A 15,467-nucleotide genomic window follows, 5' to 3' on the forward strand; every position below is an offset into this window, starting at 1 on the left:
GACCCCAGGTGAGCAAGCTCAAAAGCAGGTGTGTTTACCTCCAAGCTATCCTGCCAAACCAATGAGCAATTATAAACAACTGAAGTTGCCAATATGGATTTATGAGGCTACTTGTGACTTCAACGAGCCAACATTGGAATGATGAAGCTCCACAAACACTTCTTATTATTCCTTGCATACTCTTGATAGGAAAGCTGCATATTCAATTGGACCATTCGTCTCTTGCTCTTTATTGAGAAAGGCTGGTTCTTGTTTCCGGTGACGTTACCCCCAGACGCTGGTGCTGCAGCGCTGTATTCAGGGTGCGCAGTTGTGCCAGGAATGCACGGTTTGGCTGCAAGTTCCTCCTACACAGCGTCTCTCGCACAGCACGTTCCAGTGGAAGTGATCGGCGCAGGAGCAGAAAGGCAAGGACTAGCGTGGCCGAACGGCTGCGGCCCATGACGCAATGCACGAGAACCCGCCCTGTGGGAATTGAAAAACTGGCATCATAAATATCACCCACAAATCGTAAATTGAAAAAATATATATTCTGAGTACTTCACCAAACCCTTCAGATCTTTACATTATGTGCTGGCTACATACAGCGACAAATGCTGTGCCCAAATTAAATATACCAAATTAACAAAACAAAAAAACGAAATCAAGTGGCAATGTTGGCAAGAGGGAAATGCCGACCGCATGATGTTATAGTCATTTACTCCTGCTTCCTCCTCATATAGTAAATCTTCTTCTTCTCTTTTCTTTAAGGGTTGAGATCCACTGGCACCAGGCCCCTGCCCTGCCTTGACCATGATACTCCTCCACTCCCCTCTGTCCTCTGCCAACTATCTCCACTCTCCAAAGACCCTCACCTTTCTGCTTATCCCTCCTCACCCAATCCTCCCATCTCAACCTCTTTTTGTCCTACCTTGCTCCTTCAACCTTTCCCCTCTCTTTGCCATTCGATCTTCACCCCATCCGCACCCAGGGCCACCAAGAGCCAGAATGGGCCCCGGGTCAATACCAAGTGTCGGCCCCCTTCCTTTTTTTTTCCACCTTATACAGAAGTTTCCATGTTTTTGTCATCCACAAGTCACAATGCCACCATTTCACCTTGCACTTCCAACCTCTTCTCTCCACCAGCTGTCTCAGCATGAACATCCCATCCATCATCCCTCTGCCCTTCCGAAACCCTGACTGCTCTTCTCCGATCTCCTTCTCCACACTCTTCCTTTTCCTTCTGTCCAGAATCCTCTCCAGCACCGTCATGACATGATTTAGGAGCGTAATGCCCCTGCACGTTCCCGGATCTTGAACATCACCCTTCCCCTTCCATATCGGCACAATTATCCATGTCCTCCAACCCTCTGGAATTAAACCCTCTCTCATACATATATTCAACAGCCTCTTCATCCAATTGACTCCGACTTCTTCTGCTGCAATTTTATAATCTCTGTACACACCGGATCAATGTGCCTCTGTACACAGCTCTTCCCTTCTTCATCCTCTTCAATGCCGTCCGCATTTCCTCTTCCGTGATCTCCACTGTTGAAGAAAATTTATTATTTGCGTACGTAATTTGTGTAGGTTCAGTGGACTTTTCTTGAGCCTTGACCATTTGTTGCAAACACTTAAGTTTTAATTGTTTGCTTAAGCTGCATTAATATATAACTAGTGAGATACCCGTGCTACGCACGGGTGGGAGGCCAGACGCAAACAGGCAATGCAGATACGGTGAATGCCAAAGCATGAAACCAATAAATTCCACATTCCTGTAGCACCTTCAGTCGCACGTCAGACATGGACAGCAAGTTCGTGAGGGACTTCCATGAAAAACGTACCCCTTCGCAAACAAACGGGTACATTCACGTAGAGAAACATCGATCGTGGGACCGTGGCGAATCTGCATATGGCGATCCGCGAAATTCACGTTCAAAAAGTAGAAACCATCACGGCATGTCGTCATTCACTTGAACTCGATATCTCTTTTTTTCATTCCAAACAATTTGATAGTTTTTACAATGAAGGAAACATTAACAATGTTGTTAAAAGTTTATTTTGTGATTAATTGGAGTTACTACCAAATCAACAGTTAAAAGGTTTTTAAGCCGATAGCTGTTACGGCCTTGGCAACATCGATGGAGACAGCGATCTGTTAGCGTATACACCGCCCAAATAGCTATGTGCAATTCTCTCATGTAGAGATTAAACATCGTTTGAACTTTGGCCGAGGTCATTATTTACTTTTAATGATGTTTATATACGAATGATGTTTAATTATGTTTATATTGGTTTTGGGTCGTCCTTTCCGCATATCTCGTGGGATTGTAAGTTGGAGAGATGGCCGTGATGGCGGGGAGGGGGTTGGAATTCTCTCAAGCAGGGATTCAACCCGTGTCCTTATAAAAGGTCTTCGTCCAAGGTCACCGAGTTCGATCGGTGCAGCCGTGCAGCGATCGGTGCAGCCGTTTGTGCGGCACCCTGGAAAATAACATCGTCACAATGAGAACATCGTCACAATGAACGTTATGCGAACGCGAATGTTATGTGGGATTCCAAACCTGAGAATGCTGGAGACCAAAGCTGAAATTGGGAAAACTAAATAGCCTATTTTACTCCTGGAGATCCCAGGATGACCCACACAAAATATCTTTGCGATCGGTTCAGCAGTTTTTACGGTACCTTCGAACGGACGGACAGACAGACAGACAGACAGACAGACAGACAGACGGACGGACGGACATTTGGTGAATTATAGTAAGATGCTCAGTTTGAATCATGTTCTAATATCTACCAGCAATAACCATTCTCCTTTTAGTAACTGGGACTCGCAGCCGAACTCCAGAGGGGGTCATAAATCGTTTCCTTGTCTGGTTTCCCGGAGCAACGAGCCTGTTTGTCTAAGGTTGGCTTATCGGCGCAAATCGACAAGTTTGGTTTGGAAAATGGTTTCTTTTAATTAAATATTTGAAGGACAAATAACTATACTTATCAAGTATGAAGGTCAAATCCCAAAGGACCGTCTATGATTTCGTAAATCTTTAACTTAAAGCGCGATGCTGCGCACGCTAATGCTTACGCAAAGAGCAAGCGGACAACGCAGTTCATAAAAGAGTCTTTATTCAAAGTACTCAAACTGCAGCACTAAGCTGCTCAGGGCTGCGCGCTCCGCGTATATCGTGAGGCCACGCCTCTCTCCCTGGCGTGGCCCATCCCCACTTGGTGTGCGGGGTGATGTCACCGCGTCAGTGCTTTCGTGTCCGCCACACGCGCCCCCCCAGAATCCCCGCGCACCTGAAGGGTCAGTTTGCGGGGCAAACGGATGACCCGGCCGAAGCGCCCCCTGGCGACTGGCGGCGTCTGGGATGCACGGATGCCATCTGGGATGCCTCCGGCAGCAGGACCGGGGGGCGGCATGGCGGCGGGGCTGGGCGGTGCCGGGGGTCCGCCCGGGTCGGGCCACTGGCGGTGGATGGTCCACGTCGAGGTGGGCCGGCTTGAGGCGGTCTACAGAAACGCGGTCAGGAGTACCGCCGATGTCCAGGGTGAAGTGCTTCGCCCCGGTCTCAAGCACGCGGAAAGGCCCGTCGTACGGGGGCCGCAGTGGTGTCCGGTGGGCATCGTGGCGGACAAAGACGTACTCTGCCGTGCGAAGCTCCGGGGCGACGTGCGTCGGTGGGTGCCCGTGGCATGCCGTTGGCACCGGGGCGAACCTCTGGGCGGTCTCTTGCAGAGCGGAGCGCTGCTGTGCCGCGGACCATGGTGCCGTGGAGTCGGGGAGGAACTCGCCCAGCACCCGCAGCGGTTGCCCGAAGACCAACTCCGCCGCGGATGCGCGCAGGTCCTCCTTGGGCGCCGTCCGGAGGCCCAGCAGGACCCAGGGGAGCCTGTCGACCCAGCCGCCGTCGCGGAGGGTGGCCCGGAGCGCGGCCTTCAATGAGCGGTGAAATCGCTCATACAGGCCGTTAGCCTGGGGGTGGTAGGCCGTGGTTCGGTGCAGCCGGACCCCGAGCCCCTGCGCGACCGCCCCCCAGAGCTCCGAGGTGAACTGGGGGCCGCGGTCGGACGAGATGTCTGAGGGGGCGCCGAACCGGGCGACCCAGGTGGCGATGAAAGCCTGCGCGACATCCGCCGCCATCGTCGACGCCAAGGGCACGGCCTCCGGCCACCGGGTGGTGCGGTCCACCATGGTGAGGACGTGGGTGAACCCCCGCGAGGGGGGCAGAGGTACAACCAGGTCCACGTGGACGTGGTCAAACCGGCGTTCCGGCACCGTGAACGGGGCCAACGGGGCCTGGGTGTGCCGGTGCACCTTGGCGCGCTGGCACGCGAGGCACGTCCTGGCCCAGCCGCGGACGGCCTTCCGGAGGCCATGCCAGACGAACTTGTCGGCGATCAACCTTTGGGAGGCCCTCGCGCCCGGGTGGGACAGGCCGTGGATGGCGTCAAACACATGGCGCTGCCAGCCCACGGGCACGATGGGGCGAGGACGCCCGAGGGAGACGTCGCACAAGAGGGCCGCACCTGCGCCGTCGAACGGCACCTCGGTGACACGGAGGCCCGTGACGGCGGTCCGCAAGGCCTGGACGTCGGGGTCAGCGGCCTGGTCCGCTGCCATCCGGGCATAGTCGATGCCGAGGTGGACTGCGTGGGCGACGGCCCGGGAAAGGCAATCCGCCACCGGGTTGTCCTTCCCCGCGACGTGCCGGATGTCCGTCGTGTACTCGGACACGGCCGAGAGGTGACGCTGCTGCCGGGCCGACCACGGCTCGGTGACCTTGCCCATCGCGAAGATCAGCGGCTTGTGGTCGACGAAGGCCGTGAACGCACGGCCCTCGAGCAGATGGCGGAAGTGCCTGACCGCCAAGTGAAGCCCGAGCAACTCGTGGTCGAAGGTACTGTAACGGCGTTCGGGCGGGCGAAGCTGCCGGCTAAAGAACGCCAGCGGTTGCCAAGCTCCACGCACCCATTGCTCGTGCACCACGCCCACCGCGTAGTCCGAGGCGTCGGTGGTGAGGGCGATCGGTGCATCAGGCGCCGGGTGCGCGAGCATGGTGGCGTTAGCCAAGGCGAGCTTCGCGCCCGTGAACGCCGTGTCCATCTGCTCGGTCCAGGTAACGTCGCCTTTGCCCGGCTTACCTCGGAGAGCTTCGTGCAGGGGGCGCAGGAGCTGGGCGATACGGGGCAGGAACCGATGGTAAAAGTTCACCATGCCCAGGAACTCCTGCAGCCCTCTGATCGTGCGGGGGCGCGGAAACCCCTTCACCGCATCCACCTTGGCCGGCAGGGGGACGGCTCCGTGCCTGGTGACACGGTGCCCCAGAAAATCGATTATGGCGGCGCCGAACCGGCACTTTGCGGGGTTCACAATCAGGCCATGCTGGCCCAGGCGTTCGAAGAGCGTGCGGAGGTGGCGTAGGTGCTCTTCGCGGGACGCGCTGGCGACGAGGATATCGTCCAGGTAGACGTAGACAAAATCCAAGTCGCGCAGGACACTGTCCATTAGTCGCTGGAACGCCTGAGCCGCATTCTTCAGACCGAAGGGCATCCGCAGTAACTCGAAGAGTCCGAATGGCGTGATGACCGCCGTCTTCGGGACGTCCTCCGGCCTGACGGGGACTTGATGGTAGCCGCGTATGAGGTCCACCTTCGAGAAGAAGGACATGCCCGCCAAACGGGCGGAAAAGTCCTGAATGTGGGGGACGGGGTAGCGGTCGGGGGTGGTGGCGTCATTGAGACGGCGATAGTCCCCGCACGGTCGCCATCCCCCGCCGGGCTTCGGCACGATGTGCAGCGGCGACGCCCAAGCGCTCTCTGAGCGCCGAACGATGCCGAGTCGCTCCAGGGTAGCGAACCCCGCTTTTGCCACCGCCAGCTTCGTCGGCTCGAGGCGGCGTGCCCGGGCGTAGACCGGTGGCCCGACGGTGGGGATGTGATGGGCCACCCCGTGCTTGACGGCCCCCGCCGAGAAGGTGGGCCGCGTGAGGGCCGGGAAGCCGGCGAGGAGGCGGGTGAATGCGTCCGCTGCCGGAAGCATACAGACCAACGTGGCCGGAACCGAACCGTTCGGCAAACCGCTTGGCAAGCCGCTCGTTGAGCTGCTCGACGAGCTGGGCAGCGCACAAGCGAGCGAGCTGAACGTCTCGGCCTGGACAAGACGTCTGCGCTTTACGTCGACCAGGAGCCCATTAGCGCACAGGAAGTCCGTGCCAAGCAGTGCCATGGGCACGTCGGCGGTGACGAACGTCCATCGGAAAACCTGCCCTCCGAACCGCAGAGAGAGGCAGCGTTTTCCGTACGTACGGATGGGCGTCCCATTCGCGGCAAGCAGCGCGGGGCCCCCGCCCGCGGCGTGCTTGTCTGACGTGCCGGCGGGAACGACACTCACCTGCGCTCCCGTGTCGCACAGGTAACGGCGCCCGGATAAGGTGTCCGTTATGAACAGCAGGCTGCTCGAATGGCCGGCGCTCATCGCCACTATTGAGCGCCGGCCCGGGCGTTTCCCGACCTGTTGAAGGAGCATGGCGGATGACATTGCCGAGCCTCGTGGCCAAACTTGGCGTGGAACCAGCACCAGGTGGTGGAGCTGGAGGAGCGCGGCTGGCTCCGCCAGGCCGGTGGAGTTGGCGGGTTTCCCCGCGGTGGCGGTTTTCGCCGCGGCGGTGGGCGGGGCGTGGCGGCGGTCACGAGGTGCGTATCAGCATGCTGCGTATGCTGTATAAGCTGATGCTGTGGAACAGCAGCATCAGCAGCATTAGCAGCATCAGCCACGAGGGCCGTGACGGCCACGCCGACTCTCGCCCGCGTGTCCGAAGCGGCGAAGTACTTGTCCGCCTCGGCCGCCAATGCTCGGGGTTCCGTTAGCCCGGTCCCGGCCAACGCGAGGCGAACCTGCGCTGGAAGTTGGCGACGGAAAAGCGCCCGGAATAGAGAACCGGGGGCTTCGTCGCTCAACAGTGACAGCATATGGTCCATTCTGACCGACGGGCGCGTGTCGCCGAGCTCGGGGAGATCCAGGAGGCGGTCGGCCCGTGCGTCGTCCGTGAGGCCGAACGTGGCTAGGAGTAGCCGCTTGAGTGCCTCGTACTTGTGGCCGTCCGGTGGGTGGCGAAGGACGGACACAACTCGAGCGGCCGTGCCGGGCCCGAGGGAGGCGACGACGTGGCAGTAGCGCATGTCGTCGTTGGTGAGGCGCCGAAGCTGAAATTGGGCTTCGGCTTGAACGAACCAGACTTCGGCCTGGGCCTCCCAAAATTCGGGAAGTTTAATCGCCATTGCCTTGTCGTTGGCCATTGCAATGGCGTCGTGTTCGGAAGGATCGCTACGGCAGATCCAACGTCGAGGTCACCATATAAAGCGCGATGCTGCGCACGCTAATGCTTACGCAAAGAGCAAGCGGACAACGCGGTTCATAAAAGAGTCTTTATTCAAAGTACTCAAACTGCAGCACTAAGCTGCTCAGGGCTGCGCGCTCTGCGTATATCGTGAGGCCACGCCTCTCTCCCTGGCGTGGCCCATCCCCACTTGGTGTGCGGGGTGATGTCACCGCGTCAGTGCTTTCGTGTCCGCCACAAACTCGTATACCCAAACGATTTAGTCTATAGAACAAACATTTCATTATTAGCAAGTGTATAAGCCTATAAGAGTAGTTCTGAAGCTATTATTAATAAGTGTTGAGTTTGTACAAGGTTGCACATGTCGCATCCCACGGGAAAAAACTAGATTATCACTTGGCAACGGCACTGAAGGAATACTGTTCCCTAGGGAAATCAGAATGAATGTACACTTCCTCATTCACACTGGAATTAACTAGAACGCCACTCAGTAGAGCGCATACTCCCGCCGTGGGTCAAGTTGGAATAGTACGATTTCACAAAAGTTTGAGGGAGTAGTTCAGTGACAACACAAGACAGACACTGCACAGATATATATTTAGAATATATAGAAGATAATGTTAAAAAAAAACAAGGCAATTTCACTTTCATTTTCGGATTCAGCGTTCAATTCTATATAAGTGAGTGTATTTTGAGGCATGTGTGACTTCAAATAAAATTGTAAGCCAGGAAAACGTTCGTTTCATTCCTTAGGGATACAACATGTAAAACTGGCCCAAACGTCAAAACAAAACTCGCTCATTTTAAGTCGTACAAGCTAATGCGACCACTCATTCTTCTGGGAAGAATCCCGCGCACATGCGTGTCACACTTATAACTCACCGAAGTCTTTATAAGCTCATCAAATACTGACACCGCGATTGACATTCGCTGAGGTAAATGTTGATATCTCTTCTGAGGTAAATAATAATAATAATAAAAACAATTTTAAAGCATTATACGTATCAAACGATACATTTTATGAAACGGGGAAAACTAATACACACTTTGGTGGTTTTAAAATGACAGAATATGTCTTTATTAGAAAGAAAAAAAAGAATATTGAAGACGATGCTGCTAACAAAATACACCGCTCTAACGCATAACCACGAGTTTAAACTACATTTACAACAAATATGAAAACTATTTTCATATCACAATGTTAAATATAGAATATATAGAAGATAATGTTTAAAAAAAATGAGCCCTATCTTCCAATGGTAAAAAAATCCTTCAAAAATTCCTGGATCCGGAATAATATCCTGAGCTTCACCAAAAACTAATCAATTCTTCCTTATCCCAAGGGCAATCATCCCACCAACTTTCATCCAAATCCGTTCAGAACTTTTCCAGATATCTTGTTCACAAACACACGAACACGTGAACACACAAACGAACACACACACACACACACACACACACACACACACACATACACGGACGGACGGACGGACGGACACGAGCGAATGCATTACTCCCTGGCGGGAGTAATTATATTAATCTAGCACAACAAATGTATTAAGACACATTAAGATATAACTGTATTCTCCACAATTACTGAGAATTGTACTTTCTGTGATCCAAATTCCCTTCCCAAGCTGATTGGAGTGGGGGCCACCATCTGGTCTTCATCACGAACCCAGTTGTTATCTTAAAAGTCACAGAACTTGTTTGTACTGAAGGGTTTAGAGATAGAGTGTTGTATAATGTCTTTACTCCTTCGCCATGGATCGCGGGGCAGTGCCATGGATCGCGGGGCAGTGCCATGGATCGCGGGGCAGTGCCATGGATCGCGGGGCAGTGCCAGGGATCGCGGGGCAGTGCCATGGATCGCGGGGCAGTGCCATGGATTGCGGGGCAGTGCCATGGATCGCGGGGCAGTGCCATGAATCGCGGGGCAGTGCCATGGATCGCGGGGCAGTGCCATGGATCGCGGGGCAGTGCCATGGATCGCGGGGCAGTGCCATGGATCGCGGGGCAGTGCCATGGATCGCGGGGCAGTGCCATGGATCGCGGGGCAGTGCCATGGATCGCGGGGCAGTGCCATGGATCGCGGGGCAGTGCCATGGATCGCGGGGCAGTGCCATGGATCGCGGGGCAGTGCCATGGATCGCGGGGCAGTGCCATGGATCGCGGGGCAGTGCCATGGATCGCGGGGCAGTGCCATGGATCGCGGGGCAGTGCCATGGATCGCGAGGCAGTGCCATGGATCGTGGGGCAGTGCCATGGATGAATCCAGCGGATGGCGCTGAGAGACCACGAATGACTGTTAAGCTTTCTTTGATGTTCCGAAATGTTATCTTTCCTTCGGCCCCCAAATCCATTTTTTCTCCTCCCCTCTGACCCTCTCCTGACCTCTCACCCTCCCCTCTGACCCTCTCCTGACCTCTCACCCTCCCCTCTGACCCTCTCCTGACCTCTCACCCTCCCCTCTGACCCTCTCCTGACCTCTCACCATCCCTTCTGACTCTTTGATCTTCTACTATAAAATAGCTGTGTAAAAGCAAAGTTGTTGAGATTCTCATTTTGGCTTGTCTGTATTGGATGTTGCGTACTGACATTCTGACTGTATTGGATGTTGCGTACTGACATTCTGACTGTATTGGATGTTGCGTACTGACATTCTGACTGTATTGGATGTTGCGTACTGACATTCTGACTGTAGTCTGTATTGGATGTCTGTATTGGATGTTGCGTACTGACATTCTGACTGTATTGGATGTTGCGTACTGACATTCTGACTGTATTGGATGTCTGTATTGGATGTTGCATAGTGACATTCTGACTGTATTGGATGTTGCGTACTGACATTCCGACTGTATTGAATGTCTGTATTGGATGTTGCGTACTGACATTCTGACTGTATTGGATGTTGCATACTGACATTCTGACTGTATTGGATGTCTGTATTGGATGTTGCGTACTGACATTCTGACTGTATTGGATGTTGCGTACTGACATTCTGACTGTATTGGATGTTGCGTACTGACATTCTGACTGTATTGAATGTCTGTATTGGATGTTGCGTACTGACATTCTGACTGTATTGGATGTTGCGTACTGACATTCTGACTGTATTGGATGTCTGTATTGGATGTTGCGTACTGACATTCTGACTGTATTGGATGTTGCGTACTGACATTCTGACTGTATTGGATGTTGCGTACTGACATTCTGACTGTATTGAATGTCTGTATTGGATGTTGCGTACTGACATTCTGACTGTATTGGATGTTACGTACTGACATTCTGACTGTATTGGATGTCTGTATTGGATGTTGCGTACTGACATTCTGACTTTGGGGTTGTCTGTGGAGACCTGCATTTTGTGTGGAGATTTTTACTCTGTTCTTGAATGTGTCACTTTGATGAGATCTCTTACTGAGAATTTGCGTATGAAAATTGAAGTGTGTGTGTTTCTTAAACTCGTTTTCTTTGTTTTGCAATATCTTTTGTAACCTGAAGTGAGATCTCCCACGTTTCATTAAAAATCAGTCAATTATCTTTTGAAAGGTTTGGACAATTTAATTTTTTTGAGTTCTGTCAATCATTCAAGGCTAAATTAATTAATTCCTTAACACCACCAACTCCACTATCTCCTCCACATAGCTCGTTAGCTTCAGCTCGCTGGTTCAACAGCTCTTTAAAACATCCTCTCGCACCTTAAATATTGTTCCGCTTTCTGTCACTGGCCTCCCGGAACCATCCTTAATCAACCTCAACCCTCACCCCTCCATCCCCTTTAATGTCCTTGCCATCCTCATCCCTGACACGAGCCAATTTGTAGATATACTTTCTCCCACATTCCTCTACCAACTTGTTGTGCACCTCCTCTTCTATATCATTCCTTGCCTTATCCACGGAACTCCTTGCTGCTTTTTTATTTTGCCCATACAGGTGCAGCAACCCTGCTTCTGGTTGCCTGCCTCAATCCTTGATCTTATCTAACCTCTTCCAAACCTCGTTCTTTTCACCAACTGCCTTTGCTACTTCCTCCATCCACCATACTTGTTTTCTATCCCTTGACGATGCACCCTTTCCTGATGTTCTTCCACACAACATTTCTGCAATCTCCATAAACGCCTCCGTACTTTTTCCACACCTCATCCAAACTATCCGCTTCTTTGTTAAGTTGCTCATACCTGGCCCACACGCTCTCCTTGTACTCTACAATGATAGGTAATCACTCCTATATTCTACAATGTCCACTCCTCCTATAGATAACCGTGTGACTTTCCCGTTTTTGAAAGGATGAACCAGCTGTGGCCATCCCATTCCTCATCTCCAGCTCCACCAGCTCTGCACCTCTTTGTTCCTCATCCCCCAACCAAATTTACCAACACATTCCTCTTCACCCGGCTCTACTACTCCCACATGCACGTTAAAGTCCCTCTCAATGCACGAGATCACCTCCAGCTAAACCATTCCCATCATCCTCTCCAGTGCATCCCTGAATTCCTGCTTCTGCGCCCCAGTCTTTCCCATTTGCGGCCCATATACTGACATAACACACATCATTTGCCTCTGTATCACCATAGTCTAGTAGGAAGACTAGGTCCCCCTGCACCCCCCGGAGATATACTTCTAATCAGTGTTTCTAGATTGGAAAAAATGTGTAGAAAATGACTAGCTATGGCCCCAAGCTGAAAAAATGTCCCACATACCATTTTTATGCAAATTACTGCTGCCATTATCAAAAAAACGATTTTTGACATATCTCAGCCAATATTGCAGATAATTGAAAAATGAAGGTGTCTAGACCCATGTTTTGAAGGGCATAGATCATGATAGAACTATTCATAACATGATTACATGTGTCTATGGTATACTAGTATGCTAATTAGTGCTTTATTTACAAAATAATCACAGTTTTACGAAATAATAGACTCATATTAAGGTCCGTCTACACAGACGTTAACACAAAGTTTTATTTTTCTAAATATTACAACTGTCAAAATAGTCCTAGCACTCAATGTGACCACTCTTCTCTTGCTTGTTTTAGATAAACATCATTAGCATTAGTGATTCTACACTGAGTCAGTCATCATCATTTTCATCGAAATCGTCAGAGTCAAACTCTTCTTCTCCTTCCTCTTCCTCCTCCTCTTCGTGCTCTCCTGTGTTCAGAAGATCCACCAGTGAGGTTGGTAGGATGGGACCACTGGACCACATTGGTTTCAACAGTCCTTCATCAGTCCTTATCCATCCTTGCTCCTCATAAGGTTTTGGCTTTTCGATGATAGGTTGATCGGCTCTTTTGTACAATGCTACGCGGTGGTTCACACGCTGGATGTGCGGCTTCAGGGCAGACTGGCATGGAGGAAGGCGAGCCAGATCAACCTTGGACTTGGATGTGAGGGTCTTGTCCTCTCCCACCATTTTTCGTAGCAGCTTGGCACGGACAATGTCCACTGATGACTCGCGACTCTGGCCGTACATCACACAGGTGAATTTTTCTAACTGCCTCTCCACCTCAGGGTTGGCATCCCAGTTGTCACCCAGTTCACCGAATGCCCTGTGAAACCTGGGATTCTTCTCCAGCTTTTTCAAGGGCCCGACTTTTCCCTTCCCTTTGAAGGCACTGGTGCAGTCTTCTCCGCTGAACACATAGTACCCCAGGAGAGTGGCACAGTAGTCCTCTCCCAGGGATTCTGCCAGCTCAGAGACGTTGACAAGTTGGCGATGCTTCCCTGACCCTGTATCCAGGTACACCGTCAGCTTGATGTTGTGGGCATGGTGGAGCAGGATCAGGAGGATGTCTGTGTCCGGTGTTCTGACTACAGCGTTCTTGTATCCGATGGTAGCAGCATGATGGAGGTACAGAACCACCCTGGTATCAGTCTCTTCCTGGTTGCTGTAGATCGTGGGGAGTTCACGTACCTCGACCTGAAACACAAAAAGGCACCGCATTTCAATCACCAGTCACTGCCAGTTTCAGATCTAGACAAACATCACAGGTAATCACCTTTTTTTCAGGAAAAATTACAATTTGGCCAGCGCCAGATGATGGGAAGGGCTTTCATGCAGACACCCAGATCAAATGTATTCAGGACCCATCTCTGACCCACCTCAGCAGTTGCTGCCTCGGAACGCTTCAGTAGCTCACGAACAACTGCGTTGTCTGTGATCGGTTGGTGGATAGGCGTGCAGTAGTCGACTGTTGATTTGCTGGGTGGGGGAGAACCAGTTGCAGAGGTGAAACCCCCTAGCCCAGGCACAGGCTGCAGGCCACAGCTTCCGATGTATCTGATGAAGAGCCAGATGTAGTACTCTTGCATCGTAGTGGCATAGACTGTGTCATTCTCTGCTGGCGGTGTGAATGATGAGCCTTCAGGGAACTTCGGGCCAACGCGAGTAAAGTGCAAGGGTGGGAGAGTTTTTGGTGTGTCGACCTTCAGGCTACGCTGTTGTGACCTATTGATGGTAGGTAGCATTCGGTCCTTGCTGCTCTCGAACCCGGGCTTGACCTCCTGCACCATGATTCCTCCAGCACTGTTTACAATGTTGCTGCCGTGCACACTGGTAGTGGTTTTATTCAAGTTGTCCCACTCACAGTGGAATACAAGGTTGCCCTCTCCTGTCACAATTTGTGGTGTACGATAAGTTGAGACTTCATCCAGGACCTTGTCGAGAGCAGTTTCCAACTCCAAGGCGAAATCGTAGCTCTCAGAGTGTCCAAGCCTGTGTAGTATTGTGGTGAGCTGTTTGCTTCGGAACAGGTGCCTTACAGTCACACAGAGGAGAATGTGCTTTGGTAACTTCCATTTTCCATCTGACACTGCACGGCACAGATCTTGTCCAATGGAGAAGACCAGACGCTTCACCTTTTCTGTCTCGATGCCCTCCTTGCCAGTCATTAGCACGCTGAGAAAGCGGACAAGGTCTGGAGGTAGGATGTCTTCAGGATTGAGCTCCATGTCTTCAGCTGTTGGTGGCCATGGTTGGTCTTTACACTCTCTGAAAGCCTGTAGAATACCCTGGCGAAGTTGGAGGGCAACATTTTGGTTCTTGTTTGTGCTTCCGAGTGTGAATGCTCGTGCGAGAGCATTGGAAACTGTTATGTTTGAGCTGTGCACAAGCCAGAAAGAAATGACATCACATTTGTCATGATCAACCTTCGTGAAGTGGATATGCTCCTTGATTGGGTCATTCTGTAGGCGTTTCAGTAGTTTCTCTGACCGATAATTTGAGTTCTCATATCCATTCAGTTTCAGTTCCTCGACATAGAGCAAGCGCAAGGAAGAAAGCTGTAGAACTTTATTCTGCTGGATGACCTGGGTTTGAATGTGTTCCAGTACTGAGTTGAATGCCTTTTCATGGGCGGCTGACATGCAAGCCTGCTCCTTTGGTGCTTCGGCTCTGTGAATCGCACGCTCATAGTTGTAGAATGCTGTGCGGAAAGCTTTAAAACATGACGGATGGTGTTTGGCCTCACATGCAAAGAGGTCTTTGTTTTTCACCTTTCGATGGAGTCGATAGAGACCCATTTTCTCAGCCCGTGTTTCGATTTGCTCCCATGCATTTTCTTTGTTTTTAAAGGATGGGAAGGTTGTAGGCCTCTCAGTATTGCGATGAGCATCTTTGGTCTCAACTTTCTCACAAAATATACACTCTGGCGGGAAGATGGGTTCAGCAGAACCTCCTGGTTTACGAGGAGAGTGATGCCATGATGAGGTTGATGGCCCTGGTTCTGTATCATCTCCCAGACGATGAAAGTGGCGGACAAAGTGCTTATAACACTTGCTGTGATATCCTACTCTTTCTAGGTCATCAGGAAGAGTTGCCGGGATCTGATCACATACTGATTGCATACGACATGGGGAGTCATGCGGTTGGTTGAGACGTCTATCCCGGATCTTTTGAAGCAGTTGCAGTTTTTCTGAAGCAGATCCTTTAATTTTACGGAGGGGCGTGAAATCCCCATGATCAGACATGGATGGTACATGAAGGATGCATGTAGGAGGAGAGCTTTGGGCTGCAGGTTCTACACTCCGTTTTCTTTTGGGCATGCTTGCTGTCGATGTCTACCATCACTGTTAAATGACAAATAAGAAATCACGAATGATGTTAAAAGTGCCTGTGAAAGGAGGCTCTGAGTTTTCAGTGAGGTAA

General features: G+C 51.6%; 1 protein-coding gene across 1 annotated transcript in view; it reads right to left on the reverse strand.

Moving 5' to 3' along the window:
• Positions 1-211: 211 nt before the first annotated feature.
• LOC137433525 (dual specificity phosphatase 29-like) overlaps positions 212-15,467 on the reverse strand; it is a 32,599-nt gene continuing 17,343 nt past the window's right edge. Inside the window, exon 5 of the mRNA XM_078785609.1 lies at positions 212-465. Within this exon, the coding sequence (XP_078641735.1) occupies positions 415-465 (51 nt within the window). The 3' untranslated portion in view covers positions 212-414. The remainder of the gene's footprint in view (positions 466-15,467) is intronic.

This window comes from Myxine glutinosa, chromosome 10, assembly GCF_964187855.1.
Source record: "Myxine glutinosa chromosome 10, kmMyxGlut1.1, whole genome shotgun sequence".
In the NCBI taxonomy this organism is placed as follows: Eukaryota; Metazoa; Chordata; class Myxini; order Myxiniformes; family Myxinidae; genus Myxine; species Myxine glutinosa.